The following is an 18,232-nucleotide window of genomic DNA, read 5'->3' as shown; positions in this document are numbered from 1 at the left end:
ACGGGTAATCTTAACATGGAGAACATCAATGTGAATTTTTAAAATTAAAAATTGTAATTTTTTTAAGAAAGTTCTTAAGCCATTGATTTTTCTTTCTTTATTTTAAGAGACCACAACTATGTGATGCCTCGGACGATGCAAATGTACTTATACGTCCCTCAACACAAAGAAAAAGGGAAATTCAAATATACTGAGTTTTTTTTTTTGGTAATTAAGGTGGAAAAAAATGGTAAGTTAGTGGGGATTTAGGGCCTACCATTTGGTGAAAATGAAGTCAGATATCTCATCATGGAGCTTGACAATACATATACCAAGTTTAATAGAAGGGTCAATTTTGCATAAGATTGTAACCCACCTCCAAAGTTTTCTATAATATGTAATTTTGGTATTTAAATTTTTAAGATGGCTTGAGAATTTATTTTTATTTCTAATTACAAATATTTAATCTTGAAAAATGGTTCAAATCAAAATAATACATCTGGCAAATTGTCAAGATGATCAATTACAGGGTTTTCCAACTTCAAAATAGCATGTTCCGATTGATGTGCACCTTAATTCTACAATTTAAGATGTCAACCTTATATAAACTTTTTTTTAAACAAAAAATAACGCCTTAAAATTGAAGGGGACCATCCAATTTTTTGGCCGCGATATCTCACGTAAGGAAGCTAGTGGTCGTCGGTTTCTTTAATAATAGGGAAATTATCGTAAATACAACTTAATTTAAGCTTAATTGGAAAAAAAACCCAAAACTTTTATTTACCTCGTTTACACCATTTTTTCTCATTTTCGGCTCTTTTTGGACCAAAATGACATTCACAATACTCTTACTACCATAATATATATCATTTTATATGGTATTTAAAATACCTTAGTAACTGCAAGTAATATTACGGTACTCTAAATACCGTAAAACTCTGGCCATGACCGTGAAGCCAATTACGGTACTTTAAGTACCGTAAAAACTAAAACTCATTATTCGGCATTTTAAGTACAGTAAAAACTAACCCATCTTATATAACACTTAAAAAGCCGTAAATCCTTTCTCATTCTATTTATCTCTTTCATCTCTAATTCTTTTTATGTTTATCTCTTATTTCTCTCTCAATTTTTTCTTAATATTTATCTCTTTTTTCTCTCTAATTCTTTTTCTTTCTAAAATCTCATCATCATTTCCTTGTATAGCACATATCTTTTTTTTTTCATAGCCAAAGTCAGTGTTTGATTACTCTTTCTAAGGAAACGATGATGAGATTGAAGAGAGAGAAATAAGAGATAAAAAAGAATTAGAGGGGGAAAAAAGAGATAAATATTAACCGGGTGCAGTTGGCATACGAATGCATTCGTAGCTGTAGAGGTAAGGAGCACCTTCAAATTTTGTCATGGTATATAATTTTGATGTAAAATGTTCTTAGGATTATCTCAAAATCTATTTTTATATCTAATTATAAAATTTTAAATTTAAAAAATGGTTAAATCAAGTAGATCTATAAACATATGAAAATCTTGAAAATGGACGGTGTAGATAATATGTTGTAAAATGCACTATTTCTGATACTTAAAATCTTTTTATTTTTCATAGTTATACATCTCGGTGTCGAGATGATCAATCAAAGGGTTTTTTAACATTAAAACTACCTTTTTCGATGGATTTTTGAGGTGCATCCGTAGTTCTACATTATAAGGCTGCATCCTTATATAAACTTTTTTCATATTAAAAAGAATTAGAGAGATAAAGAATAGATAAACATAAATAAAATTAGAGATGAAGAGATAAATTGAAAAAAAGGTTTACGGCATTTTAAGTGCAGTATAACATGTGTTAGTGTTTACGGTACTTAAAATACTGTATAAGGGTTAGTGTAAGTATACGGTACTTAAAGTACCGTATAAAATACCCTCAGTATTATAAAATTCCCTAAGCATTAGGGTACTTAAAGTACTGTATAACATGCACTAACTATTATGATAATACGACTACCGTGAAGGTCATTTTGATAAAAAATAAAAATAAAAACAAAAAAAAATCAAAAATAAAGAAAAAAGGTGCAGACGAGATAAACAAAAATTTGAAGTTTTTTTTTTTTTATTAAGCTTAAATTAAGATATATTTACGATAATTTTCCAAAATAATATTTCAAATTTATGTAGAGACGTTATCCGATTTATTGATCTTTTAACAAGAAAAGTGGTGCAAACGATGGTAAGATAAACGCCGCAAAAAGTTACAGGAAAAAATATCTTTGAACACCCACGTCTTAAGTTTTTTTTTATTTAAGTTAAGGTCAAAGTAATGTTAAAATGATGCGCCGTCTGTGTCCTATACATAGTTAGGAAGTTGGGGAATAATAAAAATATAGGCAGACTAAAATGTTGATAATAAATCGGCTTTAATTTAAAAAGTCGGAAGGAAAAAATCGGTAAAAAATACAAAACGCTAAAAAGAAAAGGTCAGTTATAGAAATGTAAACATTTCGGATTTGGATTATGAATTGCCTTAGTGCATAGTTATATTAAAACCAATAAACAATAATTTTATAGACTTCACTAGTGCGATTAGAGTAAACCTTCAATAATTTTTTGTTGAAACTTGCAATAAATCCAACAACAATGCCGACTTTGTTGTCACTAAGGCCGCCAACAGGCCAGCCCGAAAGTTTTTTGAAATTTTCTTAGTAAAGCACGGCCCGAGCCCAGCCCAAATCTACATTTGGGCTGGTAGAGAGAGAGATACAGGTGAAAAGTTAAATTGTTTCTCTCTCCTAGACAATTTGATAAATTTCTCCGTTCTGTTTTCTAAAATTTTAAGCAACGCTAGTCACGGAATACTTAAGCAAGACATTTGACCCCATTTGTCAAAAAAATGCAATAAAATAAATGTGTTTTGACTTTAACTCCTGATTTAAAATGTTGGTCCATTCAAACGTGCCCTTTAAATTTTATCTTGAAATGGTACTTCAAAATATAAAGAGCCACACACCATGACCACTGACTTTTTAGACCCCTAAACAAGAGACATCATGTGTATGGTAATAGTACATCGCCCAAAAAACGTCCCGTCACCGGCCACCGCCTATGCAACGGTTGAGATCAGTCACTGTTTGTGTGATCGGGAATCGAGTTTGAAAGCGCTCAATCTCCACCATCCATTATCAAGAACGGATTGTGGATGACTATAGTCTGTATTATACACAACATACATGTTTGTCTGCTCTCAATTGGAGGGACAGTGGAGATTGGAAGGATACAGAAATGAATGTCTATAAAGGGCAATCTCAACCAATGATCCTTCACAATGGCATGAAAAGATTGATCACTACCATCCACCACCCCATAACACAAAAACGACTCAGCTACCTTCTCTTCGCTCCTCCAGGCCTTGGGCACAACCAGAGAACTAAACCAAGCAGATTATGCGTCAACGTTGTCCTAATGACATCTCTCATGGATACGTACTCAAAATGCGGTCTCCTTTCAAATTCCATACAAGTGTTCGAGGAAATGCCTGATAAAGATCCAACATTGACGAGTGCGATGCTATCTTGCTATTTTAGGCACAAGATGGCCTCTGAAGCATGCCTATTGTTCAAGCAAATCACAAATAGAGACACTGATTCATGGATTGCTGTGATAAGTGGGCCCAGAGTGACATGGCCTTATTAGCATTCAAGCACATGAAGCTCGAAGGTGTGAACCCAGATTTCATCACAGTATGGTCAGTGCGATCTCGGCATGTATCTATCTATAAATCACATTGCAAGGAAAATGCGTGCATAGCCATGTGATAAAGCAAGGATTTGAACCTTACCTACCTGTTGGGAACTGTCTCATGGATATGTATGCAAAGTGTGGAGGGTCAATGGAAGATGCCCGTCAATGCTTTGACAACTTGCCCTGCAAAAACATCATCTCTTGGACAACTCTAATAACTGGCTATGGAAAACATGGTCTCGGAATTGAAGCATTGAAGGTTTTTGAGTGTATAGTATCCAGAGGCATCACCCCAAATACCATAACTTTTGTGGGAATCCTTTCTGCTTGTAGCCACTCAGGTCTGGTGAGAGAAGGGTGGAGAATGTTCAATTCTATGATTTACAAGTAGAAAGTAACACCCAGTATTGAGCACTACACATGCATGGTTGATCTTCTTGATCGCGGCTCTTGAAAGAAGCATATGAGTTTGTAGAGAGCATGCCAGTTGAGCCGGATGCGGAACTTTGGGCATCATTGCTCAGTGCTTGTTGGTTTTCATAAAGATGTGAAGATGACAATGGCTGTTGGTGAGAAGCTTCTTCGGCTGGAGCCACATGATGGAGGAATATACGTTTTGGTATCGAACAGTTATGCTTCTATTGGGAACTGGTCAGGTGTGTTGAAGGTAAGAAGAATGATGTTAGAGAGAGGGGTAAGGAAAGAGAGGGCGCAGTTGGATTGACATCAATGGAATGGTTCATACTTTTAAAGCTGGGGATCAATCGCACCCGTGTTATGGAGAGATCTGCCAGTTGATTGATCACCTATTTCTAGGAGGTAACAGAAAATGAAAACTTGGACCGTGCGAACAAGATGAGATTAGCTGGGCAGAGAGGCTCTCTTTTGTACGGGAATAATCTTCCAATCCTTCGATTCATCGATTTTGTATATGAATCTTTTTATTGTATTTCTGGTGCAGTGATTTATACCTTCGACCTTTTCTAGAAGTTCATTAAAAGATAAACTGGTTGTTCACGCTGCCATTGGGGAAGGAGAGAGAGAGAGGGAGAGAGATTGTCAACCAGTCGAACTCTTTTATGTTTAGGAAGAGTCAACATGCAGATGGCCTAAAGACTCAAGAAAAAGATATAAAGATGTGTTGTTGTAGCTGAGATTCATCGCACCACTCTAACAAATGGTTCCATGACCATTTTCATCACTCCAAGGAAAGCACAGAGCAACACAAAACTATGAGAATTGGAGAGAAGCTGAGATCAACAAAGAAATGAGTTCCTAAAATGTACAGCAACAGACCAGAAACAATGTATTCCATTCACAATCAACTTGATCAGACACCAAGCACATGTTACAAATCACCAGAGTAAAAAGCACAGGTTACAAACCACCAGAGTAAATGGTTCAGACCTGTCAAGCTCCAAGAGACTCGGAATACAAATTGGTATCCGAACCACCCATTGTAAAATAAATTCTATGTTATAAATGGAAGATGGTTTTTCTATACCAGAATACCCGCAACTCTACAAGGATTACCAGTTAGGACAATCTTTTAGCCAAGTTGAGCTGGAGCACCAAGTTCAACTATGGCCATGACCCTGTTTCCATGCCTCGAAAAAAAAAAAAAAAAAAAAAAAAAAAAAAAAAAAAAAAATATATATATATATATATATATATATATATATATATATATATATATATATATATATAATAATAGTAATAGTAATAATAATAATCGTATAATAATAATAATATATTAAAAAAAAAAAAAAACATTTGACAATTTGATCTGGTTTCACCTGCACTCAATATCATCATCAGTGTCTGAAAGCTTACCTTCTGATTAAGATTTGGGATTCAAAATGTAAATCATGTAACTACTGACCCAAATCCAAGTTCTTCCCAAAGTAAAGCAACTTACCATCTCCTAAAGATCACCACATTTCTATCTCACAAATCGATTTAAAGGCCATAATCAATTCTGGTGCTAATTCTAATTAAAACGATACGTATATCAATTACCATAGGCTGCACAAATGCCTTTGTTACATAGGACAGAAATCAGCATAAGTTCTAATTACATACCAGAATTTGCTCAATACTAGCACACTTTGTGAACCTAGGTAGCTTCTGGCAGTGTTCATTATCTTGTCAAGGTTCGTGTGTTGAGCGTATAAAGAAGGAAAATAATTTGCAGCAAGAACAAAAACTAAAAACACAGACACATAGTATAGAAACATTAATGCAACAAACAACATACTTGCAATGGCAACCATCACATATACATACCATCAAATGAATTCCAAATTCCCTCAAATATGCAACACAATTAATACAAAAGTTCACTTTCTTCCACCTAATGTACCTTCCCTGTTCATTTTTGGTGAGGTGCTACTTCCCTTTGCGCCTTTCAAGTCAATGAGGCCCTCAAAATAGTGATCAGCCGAAATGAACGATCTCTGAGGTGCTTGCCTTTGTACATTGCTTGCTTCACCCCCCAAAGATGGGGTTGCATTGTTGACCCTCGATCCAAAAGAGTAATTCTGCTGAAGAGAAGTTGGCGATGCCTTTTGAGGGGAGTAAGTAGTAGTGGGATTCGATTGAGAGACCGGGAATTGATAAGGGTTTTGTTGTATAGGAGCCCCAGAACCCAAATTTGCAGTAGCCCAAGGTGGAGGAGGATAAACACTAGATGGGTTCTGTATTGGAGACTGGGTGAATCTAGGTTGTTGAGCCCAAGGTGCAACGTAAGTGTTGTATGGGACTTGAACTTGCCCTTGATGATTGAGGTATGGAGTAGGATTGTAGGGGTAACCTTGAGCATTTGGGGTGATGGAGGATTGGTGAGAAGATGGGTCTGCATGGTTAGTGTATGGAGGTCGGTGTGAGGTGGAAGACGATGATGCAGGTCCTGACGGGGTAGGAGGAGAGAAAGGGGTGTGAGGTTGGTTTGTGGTGAGAGAAGGTGATGTAGGGCCTGTGGGGGTGCGAGGGGTTTGAGGTTGGTTTGTAGAGAGAGAACGTGACATAGGGCCTGCATGGGTATGACGTTGCTTTGTGGTGAGAGAAGGTGACATAGGGCCCATAGGGGTGTGAGGTTGGTTTGTAGTGAAAGAAGGTGAAGTGGGACCGACATGCGGTGGAGTGAGAGGGATGTGAGGAGTGAGAGGGGTGTGAGGTGAAGAACTGGTGGCTAGAGTGTTGCTCAAGAGGTCGATCATGTCCAGCGCTTTTGTGGTCGTTCTTACTGGTTGTGGGGGCTCCGGTAAAGCTAATGGACCGCTAAATATGGAGTTTGTGTTGGTAGTTGTAGATGTAGATGTAGCTGCAGCATTGGTTGTATTTGAGGTTGTCACTGATGGGTCATTCAACTGGGCTGAATCAAACTTGTTACTGGTTTCACCAGATAAGCCATGAGAAGGTACTGGCCAGGCTTTTGAAGGCCTGGACATATGCAAGTTGTTTTTAATGAATAAAGATGTACTCACATGAAAAAATTCATACTTAAGTAGTGAAGAGAAAAGCAACTTCACATGAATATTTGCTTTTGCTACTTCCACCCTAAATTCATACTTAAGTAGTGAAGAGAAAAGCAACTTCACATGAATATTTGCTTTTGCTACTTCCACCCTAAAAAAATACTGGCAATCTGGTGCTTTGCTACTCCCACTCATTTTGGCTGGGAATAGCAACAACATAGATGAGAAAAGCAAGGCCATAAAAAACTCAGCCTTGGAGTTATTAAGTAAATCCAATGTCCTCACACCTCGCATAATTTAAAATTGAAGGCAAAGTTGAACTCAATTGGTGGGACTTAGCCTTGTCCTAGCCAAGTTGACTAAGTTCTGTGACAACTCGGAGAATATAATCCAAGGAAGTTTCATGGAACATTTCTATTATTTTTTCTGCAACTCCAGTAAGACATGGTGTTGGCCCAAGTCTTCTGAAAAGTCCTATGAATCTTTATAAGTCTAACCCAGTTTTTAAATTTGGTGAGTCTGATTATCTTCAAAGAAAGGAGTAGAAATATAGGTGATCACCATCCCATTGATAGGTTGGATGGTGAAGGTGTGACAGCCCTGGTACAGTTCAAACCAATTGCACGTTTGATGGAGGGACCCACTCTCCAATCATCAAACTTGAAATCAGTGATGTGACGGCAATGGCGCCCTATGGCCGAACTACTTCCCAATTCAATAGGTTCCCCAATTAATAATGGAAAACCAGACGTCATGTGGGAGTCATAGAAAGCATAAGGTATAACCTGCGAGCAAGTTGAGCAAAGTCATCATCCTCATCATCTTCATCTTCATCATCCTTTTCACCACGAGCAGTTGCAAGGGGTGCAGGAGTAGAAATTCTTGTGGAACTTGAAGCAACAGGCTCTGATGGTAGGGGAGAACCAGATGCAATGGCATCATGCTTGGCAAGTAGACTTTGTAGGTTATCATTCAATGCAAGGCCCCGTCCAAGAAGCTCCTCATCCCTGCATTCCTTACAAAGAGTGAGTAGTCAAAGCAAGTAACCACAGCATAATTGTAATGTAGCTTGAACCATCAGCAAAAGAATTCACGACTTTGAAAACCAATCCAGAATCTTAAACTCAAAAGACCAAACAAGTTTAAAAATGATTAATCACCAAAATGATGGTTTGCATTATTTTTATGAAATGTGAAGTTAATGGAATCCACCATGTTTAGAACTTACAAAGTTGAATTTAGCAATTGCATCAGCCTTCCTTTGTTGGAGCGACATTGGCTAACAAGATCTACAATCACTTCATCTTTAACAGCCTAAATGAAAGCACCGTGATAAGCGACAAGGTTGAATGACACTACAAAGAGATTATGAATAACAAAATGGTGCAAGGATGACAAGTCCAATAAAGATACAAACAAGGGCATATCTCATGCATCTCATGTAACAACTTCAGTTGGAGGCACACTAGGAAAACCATATACCAGCCCCATGCCTAAGAAAATACCCATCAAGATATCTGTTAGGATCACAGAGAATGCACATACCCGCTGCCCCATTCGCTTGGAGATAAAAGACTTAAAAACCAATTATCACAGATCTAACCAAGAAAAGATTAGTCACCTCTCCCTGGAATTTCCGACTATAATGAGATATTTGCTTAATGAGTTGGAATAGTATAGAATCCAGATGAAAACGGAACCACCAGTATGAAAAAGCATATGGTAATCTACTGTCATTCCGCAGTCATCAGAATAACTATGAGAGAGACAAGTTGCAAAGCACTCAGTTAAGCCATGTCAACAAAGCTCAAGCTGCACTCGTACACATTCACAAGTTCTCATATATTTACTCATTTCACACGTGAAAGTATCTCTATTGCTTAGCATCAAAAGCCTCGCAAATGGAACCCCATAGTGCAAATCCTCACGTGAATGAGGTTGCAACTAATCAGACAAATGGATGCCAGACATGATTCACAGCTGGATACTGGAAAACTTGAATATACTATACAGTTGTATTGAGACCCGCTATTTGTACAATGTTTTGAACAATTATACTTCTTGAACAATATTATAAGATTATGACAAAACAAGTAAACCCCTTAGAATTCACAATGCCCAAAGGCATAAAATAGATTTCATCCTTTCTGCTGGATTGGCCTACTTACATTACGATCATTTGGATTCACAGCTTGCAGCATGTCAGCCAAAAGTTCCATTACACTCCGGATAGCATCCATATTTGATAAACTGAAACATAAGACTGGATAAAATAAATCCATATCATATAGAGTGGAGGGAGGAAAGAGGCATGACATGTCATAGTACATATCAAGCAAGTTGAAAATGAAATTGAACAGTGGAGTAGAATTACAATCACAAATATAACCAAGTGTTACCTCAAACCTTGCATTTCAGATGCCATTGCCTCATCCAGCCTCCTAGAAGCATCAGGAGGCATTCCATAACCTGTTTGAGGATGTCTAGCTATAGGATGTGTAACTGGAGGAGTGAAGACTGGAACTGTATTTCCTGAACGTTGAGGGAACTCTACCCCAGATCTCTGCAATCATTACATATAGATAGGCTTAAAGGGATGCATTTTCTACACAACAACAGTTTGTGATTTATATAGGCAACTAATTCCTCAAACTTACATGAGATGGATAAACTTTTGGTATGTCTACGAATGGTATTTTGCCATATTTTTGTTGTTTGAATTGTAACAAAATTCCGTCATCCCTTAAAGTCAGATCAGAACCATGCACTTGCATACAAATCCAAGAGCATTCACCTAGATGCACAAGAGTTTGTATGATGCCTCTACATATTAATAGACATGGCATTGCAAAGACATCAAAGTACATGAACATGTTGACATTGTGAACTCGTTATCTGAAAGAGAAGAATAGCACATGTTCCTTTACAATAATCTGATAATCATGACTATCCAGGATGGTATAGTTAGATTTATATAAGATGACAGATACTGATAGCAATTCTTACTTCAAGAAAGAGTAAATAACAAACTTAGAAATAAAGCCTGCAACTTCAATGAAAATTACAAATTTTCAGTTGAAGGCTACAGAACAGAGAAGCTATGAAATGAGCTCAGATTCACAACCACCTCTAGTCCAACAATGTCTTTATGTACAAGCAGGACTACCACATTTTGTTATGAAGGTTCCACCGCCAGAAAGTTCATTAGACTCACCCGTAATTCATCATAAGCCAAAAAATATTGGGGATACTTTCCTCCTGGACCCCCAAATGCTTCTTGCCACGAATCTAATAGCACCAAAATCTTATCTCTCACCTCCATATCTGTCTGAAACCAGGGCAAGGTCATTTTATCATATGACATTCCTTAAATTAATGGAACACAGGAATACGCATAGTGGAAAGAAGCAAATGAAGAAAGTGAAGATAAGAAAAATAACTCAATAAGGGTGGCACAATATACCATACAAAGACAATAGAAATAAGAAGGAAAACTGAATATCCACATGTCTGCCAACACATTTACAGGAGCAAAAAGAGAGGGGTCATCTTTAGATTTTGCACATGTCCTCACCAAATAATTTCCATTAAGGAGAATGAATACTGACTATATTCAAGGATCATCAGGGTATTCTCCTTCACCCTTATATATTTGTGCTTAAGTTAGCAACTGCTAAGACAGCAGTGGCAGCTCTGTCTTGTATGCCATAGGCCTCCTATATCCCTTTCCATTTGCTGTTAATTTACAATGTTGATGAAATATTTCTTCAAAAGAAAAAAATACTAAAGTTGATGAAATATACATCCAATTATTGTTTTAAGCTGGGAAAAGAAATAGATCTCGGTGAATACAATCAACAAAAATTCTAACGAGAATACAAAATCTAAATTTATTAAGCCTAACTATTGTGGAGAAATTTAAGGTGATGGATGTTGGTTCTGTCCCAAATCCAGAGTTTGTTGTAGCCAGCACCTCATTTAAAGCCAGCACTTCTTGTTTACATGTCCAAGGGTAAGCATGATGTGGCAACTGCATATCCAGAGAATACGTTCCCTACAAGTGTACAACCCTTAACTAAAAGAGTTTGCGTACATTAGGCTCTATTCACAAAACTTTAAATCACAAAATGATTCAGTATAACATACCATTTAGATATCCCTTCTCTCACAAATGTGTCCACTTCAATATTGGATCTCTCCATTGTGTTTATAGGATACCTCTATCCTCTCAATAAGCTACTCAACTTTATCAAACACATTTCAATGATTCCATGAGCAAGTTCCCTGCCTGGTAGCTACCTATGACATTACTTAAGTCCCCTTCTATAATATCCTTCGGCCATCTTCGGCGAAGTTTATTAATCCTTGTAACAGGGAACATAGCAGAGCCTCATCTGCATGACAATTATGTGCTGATCCGGAGTATATCACCAAAAGTTCACTGTGGTGATCCCGGAAAATTTCCACCCACCCTTGCAGGTCCAGGGTAATCTTTTGGACTTCCGTCAAGGTTCAATTGGACAAACCCCATGGGAGAAGGATCCTACTTACGTGGTCACATCAATCTGTCTCCTATCATTTACAATTTCTTTCCACTGAGTCTCAAACTTTTAAACAGAATATCCCCAGAACTCTTTTCTAGCTCTGGCCCAAACTATGACTCTAAAAATTTTCTAGAACTCTTAAGAGCCCAACAACTTCTCTCATTGAAGAATATGTTGTTCATTTACAACCACAGTAGCCATGGCAGTGCTATTTTTGTCAGTCCACAAGATAATGCTCTTTTTTAGCTGCAGAGGGATTTTTCGGTAGCAGAGGGGTATCAGTATAGCATCTACAGGGGCTGGATGTACCCATAGATAGATCCAGAGCGTACATCCATGATTTATATTACAAAGGGACAACGCAGGAAGAGAAGACCGAAGACCAACTGTTTTTTTTTTTTTTTTTTGAAGAGAAGACCAACTGTTCCCACATCCCCTTGATAGTCAGCACCTTGTCCAACGCAGATAGCCATATAAATCCTTGCCTCATGTGAGGGACAGGAATACCCCAAGTCCTTATAACAGCAGTTAACAAGTATCCGACTGCAAACTATAAGCCCAGATCAGTTCTTCCTCCCACTTGGTCCAAAGCATATCTAATGTAGAGATTCAAACATATTTGCAAATATCCAAATCTCCTCCTCTTGTAATGCACTCGTTAGACCTGGTGACCAGTTAGCTTGCTGTCCTCCCCTACTACTTTAACTGTAACTTCCTGGCTTGTTGTCAAAGGAAACAGTTCAGGAAACTGTGCTCAAGGTGAAGAGGGTCCAAAACAGCGTCCATCCAAAACCTTGCCAGGCTTCCATTTCGTACATTCCGATTTTACCAATATAACTTGACCGACAGCTCAAGAGCCTCCTTTGGTCCGATGTTCTTTCACGAGCCAAAAAACTGCTCACATCCATATTTGCATTTTACATGCCTACATAGATGATCCACCAGCTGCCCAAATCTCTACCACCATTTTGTTAATGGGACCCTATTGATATCATTGACCTTGTGAATACCCTATCTACCTTGCCATTTCGGTCTACGAACTTGTTCCAACTAACTAAGTGGAATTTAGGCTTTCCCAATGACCCTGCCCAAAGGTAGCTTCTCATCAACTTCTCAATTGCATATGCTACTGGTGGAATCAAGAATAAAGAAATAATGAAGACTAGCAGGTTAGCTAGAGTGGACTTTATTGTGGTCATTCTTCCTCCCGTGGACAATAATCTGGCCCTCCCTAATGCTAATTCCCTATTCTCCAAGACCCTTCCCATAAACAATTTTATAGTTTGCCCAAACATAGCTGCAAGCCAAGATATTTTGTTGGAAACTTGTCTGTTCCACACCAAATACCTCTTGCCAACCTTTCCAGTTCACTGTAACGTCCAAAAACACCTATCAGCTGAGTCTTGGACATGCTAAACCTGAGTTCAGTTATTCCTCATTTTATTTCTAAGCTTGTAAGTGCTCTTTTATACAAGTTTTTGGGGTGGCCATTTTTTTTTTTTTGGGGGGGGTAGGGAGGAAAAAAATAAGAACTGTTTTATACAAATTCTCTTATTGATAATGATAGTATCAATATGCTTGCATACGATTATAAGATAAAATCCTTAGACATCCACAAATAATTAACATCCCATCCAACTTCCAAGCGTACACTCATTAAGTGGACACATAATGCACCTAGAGAAATATATATTAAGTTCTACAACTCCCAGTTCATTCGACATGACCATGACTAATGATTTTCCTGAATGTAAGACAAATTCAACATTAACATTACAAGTTCCAAATAGAAGTTACTAAGCATTACACTTCTCCTAAAGCATACAACAAAAACCACATATGCACACAATAACAAAACAAGTCAAATAAGGTTGAGCAATACCCTAACTTCACGCATGAGTTAGAGAGAAATTCAAAAAGTTATAGAGAAATTGAAACACATATGCGCAAATAGACCTTTTTCTTCACAATTTTCACCATTTCTTGCAGAATATTTCTCTCAACAACTTGAAGATGCACAAATTGACCACAATTTTTTATCAATGTCTCCAGAAGCTGCAAGAGAAAGTAACATCATCACGACCAATACCAAGTAACTGATCTAAAAGACATTCCCATTAATCACTGCAAAAAGAATAATTCAACCTCAAAAGAAAATATTATGTTCTTCTACAGAGTATTTTTTATATTGTCGGGCATAAGGCAATGATTTGGCCTCATATTCCATACGTCTCCAGCAATAATGGGGGAGTTTGATCTTTTAACATGGCCAAGTTCGTTTAAACTAGTTATATTGCCAATAATTATTTATTTGTGCAGATATTACAGCTATTACTTTTTCATTTATTATTATGAACATGGGATAAACACCGCAATGACAAACTATAGTTTCATTATTTAATTGAGATTTTGAGCAGATATCACGTTGCATTATTTTTTTCTGGGAAGTCAAAATACCCCAGAAAATTAACGAGGTGGTTAAATCCACATATTTACCATCAAAGTGGTCACTTCTAAAATACTGTCATTTAGGTACCTCAAGAGTTTCTTTAAAAAACTAAAACTACCCTTGTTATAGGTTTTTAATCCTGAACAAATGAAGGCATTTGGTAATTGACCCACTTAACTCACTTGAGCCAAATGACCTAAATACCAATGCTTGGCCTAGGTTTCAAACCAGAAACATGCCTTTTTATTTTATTTTTAAAAAAGAAATTGTTTCAAGTTTGAGACATTTTGGTAATTTAGCTCCACTTAAAGTCATTTGAACCTAATGACACAAAATACCATGTGTTCCTGCTTGCAAACCGAGAACAAATTTTTTTAATGAAAAACCATGTTCTAGGTTTGCAACTTGAAACAAGCAGGGGTATTTAGGTCATTTGGCTCTAGTACTTAAGTTTTCGATTTACCAAAATGACCCTCGCTTGTTCAGGGTTCCAAACCTAGACGGACCAAGGGCAGGTTGGGGATTTTCTGACAAAATAGTTGAGGTACCTATGTAAAATAATTTTTAAAAGTAACCTTTTTGTTAGTAAATTAATTGATTTCACCATCCCGTCGATTTTTTGAGGTGGTTTGACCATTGTATTGATATTTTCCGTTGGGTTTTACATGCTCTTAACTAGAAGCATTGTCAAAATCTCTAGTGAGGAACCTAGATTCTTAGCTTTGAATAGAAATAAGTGATATTTAATTTTTTTTCATTAGTTAATCTTTTACATGCACATAACAAAGGAAAAAGAGATATCTTATAGAAAAAGCATACCAAGCTTTGAAGCCATAACATACCGTTAAGGCAAGCAGTTGAACTTTTGGATTTTTATTTTGAAGACGCTTCTTAACTGCTTTGACAACATCTTTTGCATGCCTGCATCATCTCAAACAGAACTAAGACATTAGACCCACCTAAAATGTTTTCTAGTACAATCTCATAAAACTATCAAAAAATATGACACGAAGTACCAAAAAATCTCAGAAAACTAGGATGAAATGGGATGCTTACTAGGGGACAGGCAATCACACAATCACACCAAAAAATATTTTTCCCATTTTATGAATCATTCATGTCAATGCAATTAAGCAAATTGACATGGCATGGATTAATAAGACAAGTCAATTGAAATATCAGCCAAGGTAATTCAATCTTACAGTAACTGCTAAATGCTTCTCTCTATTTTCAGTTATCCTTCATTCCTAGGGCTACGATTAGGTCAGGTAAATACTAGAAATTTCTGGTTATTGATGATTCTCGAAGGATAATACTCATTCATGTCAATGCAATCATGCAAATTTGACATGGCATGGCTTACGTTAAGACCACTTCGTAAGACAAGTCGATTGAAATATCAGCTCAGATAATTCAATGTTACAGTAAACGCAAAATGCTTCTCTCTATTTTCAGTTATCTTCCATTCCTAGGGCCATGGTTGGGTCAGGTAATTCTAGAACTTCTGGTTAATGATGATTCTCAAAGTATAATACAATACGCATTTCTAGAATAAATTTATATTTCTAACAATCTTTCAGAAAAATCATATGAAAGTATTTGATTTCCAATATGCATTGATTGATAAGGGGAGCCGCCTAAGGTGAGAATGGATGGTCAAATAAATCATTGATTACAGGTCTAGGAAATGGTATGTATAAGAACCATTATGCTGTATGAGCTGTCTAGATAGCTATCCAACTTGGTTTTCTAGTTTCATATAAAGGTAAAGGTCCCAGCTAACTTAAAGCTGCATTCCAAGATATATAAGAATAGAACAAGAGAACTGAAATCCAGACGTCTCCACAGCACTAGCTATCACGCATGCACGGACAGGCTTGCGCGTGTGCACACACACACAGCACGGAATAAGAAACTAAGGAATTTCTTACAACCCAGTCACCAATGAAACTGTGCAATAACTTGAATTCCACAGGGTCAGCTGAGGAATTTCTTACAACAAGGATTAATAAACTTAAGGCAAGAGCCATTCCATGGAATCGCACAATACAGAAATACTTTCTAGCATGTAATACTAAAACGATGCAATAAATTGCAATCAAATTACATAAATTCATCGAAATACTATTAAAACCAGATTACCTCCATGAAATTTCATCAAAAGAATCAACAGAAAAAAACAGATATTAGAATTCAACTGGTTAATCAACAGCTATAAATGATCAGAGAAATGAAAATCGGGGCATCCAAAACTGAAGCTCCAGTTCTAACCATTGGTCAGAATTGATGGAGTCACATATCTCAAGATTCATGGTCCAGTCAGGCCCGATCAAGAGATCGCTAGTGGCTTTCTCCACACGAACAGAAACAGAAGATGACATTGTTGAAGAAGTAAAAGACAGTTTCAGATAAGTGAGACCCTAGGGCATCGAGAAATCAAACTTTTGTGTGTGTCTCTTCTTTAAGTCTGAATTGGCTTTTGTATAAGCTAAAATTTACAGAGCCTCAATCTTTTGGGTATAGCAGAAAACCCTAGAAAAGCGTCTCACTCTCTGTGTAAAGAAGCTGAGGATTTCTTACAAAAAAGAAGAGAAGAATTGGTTTCTGCGCTTTTTTAGCAGGCTTTGTCATCAGCAACATAAAATGACTTTCTCTCGTTTTTCTTTTTTCTCTCTCTCCACCCCTTTTTCTTGTCTTTTTCTATTTTTCTCCTTTCTTTTGACTTTTTATATTTTAATATTTTGTTTTTTTTATTTTTTGGAATTTGTTTCGCGGAAAAATCCAGATGTGAGGGAGAGAGAGCGTAGTGCAATTGCCCCCATTTCTATCACCTTTTTTTAAGGTTGTAACCGGTGGAAATGAGGTTCCGATATTTAAAATACTCATCTTATTTGGACGGTGTAAATTTGGTATATTTTTAAAAATAATATTAAAATATTATATATTTTTAAAAATAATATTTAATATGTATTATCTAAATAAAATAAGTGACAACCTTATTTCAATAACAAAAAAAAAGTTACAATTTTATATAAATTTATTTTTTTTCAAAATTCACCTATTTGTAAGGTATAAATGTTAAAAATGGGTACTACAAAAACACAAAGATACCACGAGGTGCAGTTTTATTTATAGAAGTAAGATTGTAATAATCCACACCATCTATTTTATTTTGAAGGTGTAAATTTGATGTAAAAAAGTTATTTATGTGAAAGGGGACGCACTTCTGCAATATTTTTGTACATCATCTTATGCATTAAACATCCATGGATGTTAGAAATTGGTGGTCCCTTAAAATTTAAAACTAATTGTGTGAATGTGTGAATATTTTATACAAATGTCATTTTTTATTTTTAAAATTTATTTATTTTATATTCGTACTCACTATAGTTGAGATTTTCATTTCCTAAAATGTTGAATCTAAACTCTATCTTTAAAATGGATTTGGAAGAGAGGGCTAAATTAATAGATAAGCAAGCCAATTCACATAAACTCTATCCATTACTATTATATAAAAATAGGAAAAATATCTTATTATCGCCTATGTTTAACTTCTATATCTCATATGTTTAACTTCTATATCTCATCAGATTCGAGAATTGAAAATATTACTGATAAGAAAAAAAACTCTATTTTTTTTATCTTCTAACCCCCTAAACCCTTTTGACCGTGTATTATTGATCTCAACAACTTATAAAATGACTCTATCTCTCTTTCTCTAAATTCCATCTCTCTCTCACATCATGTCTCTCTCTCAAAACTCTATCTCTCTCTAAAACTTCATCTCTCTCTAAAACCCAAACTCCATCTCTCTCTCACACATAAGAAGGTGTGCTCGTGTTCAAGCTCAAGTTAAACTTCTTGACCGGTAAACTCACCGAGAAGCGAAAAAAGAGAGAGATGAGTTTGAATAGGGTGTTATTTTAGTGTTTGTTTGAGTCAAAAATTTATCGTTCAGGAGTTGTAAGATATAAAAGATGGAGACATTTTGCTTACAAGTAATATTTTTAATTTTTGAGTCTTATGAGATATGAAAGTTAAAAATATAGGAT

At 36.3% G+C, this 18,232-nt stretch overlaps 1 protein-coding gene across 12 annotated transcripts; it reads right to left on the bottom strand.

Moving 5' to 3' along the window:
• Nucleotides 1-5,913: 5,913 nt before the first annotated feature.
• Nucleotides 5,914-16,792, bottom strand: LOC18433547 (TOM1-like protein 6). 12 transcript variants are annotated; one of them, XM_088874988.1, is made up of 9 exons: nucleotides 16,452-16,792; nucleotides 15,023-15,101; nucleotides 13,688-13,786; nucleotides 9,845-10,515; nucleotides 9,587-9,750; nucleotides 9,356-9,437; nucleotides 8,416-8,501; nucleotides 7,973-8,194; nucleotides 5,914-7,152 (listed from the first exon to the last, which is right to left on the bottom strand). In XM_088874988.1, exons 4-9 carry the CDS (start codon nucleotides 10,058-10,060, stop codon nucleotides 6,051-6,053), a joined length of 1,872 nt encoding a protein of 623 aa, XP_088731114.1. In that variant the 5' UTR covers nucleotides 10,061-10,515; nucleotides 13,688-13,786; nucleotides 15,023-15,101; nucleotides 16,452-16,792; the 3' UTR covers nucleotides 5,914-6,050. The 12 variants fall into 12 exon arrangements, with proteins under 12 accessions (XP_088731114.1, XP_006843695.1, XP_020522396.1 ...); XM_006843632.4 differs by having other exon boundaries at nucleotides 10,402-10,515; XM_020666737.2 differs by having other exon boundaries at nucleotides 9,356-9,450; nucleotides 9,594-9,750; nucleotides 10,402-10,515.
• Nucleotides 16,793-18,232: the final 1,440 nt, after the last annotated feature.

This window comes from Amborella trichopoda, chromosome 8, assembly GCF_054954075.1.
Source record: "Amborella trichopoda isolate Santa Cruz 75 chromosome 8, AtrichopodaSantaCruz75HAP2 v2.0, whole genome shotgun sequence".
In the NCBI taxonomy this organism is placed as follows: domain Eukaryota; kingdom Viridiplantae; phylum Streptophyta; class Magnoliopsida; order Amborellales; family Amborellaceae; genus Amborella; species Amborella trichopoda.
This window is presented reverse-complemented; position numbering and strand designations above follow the sequence as displayed.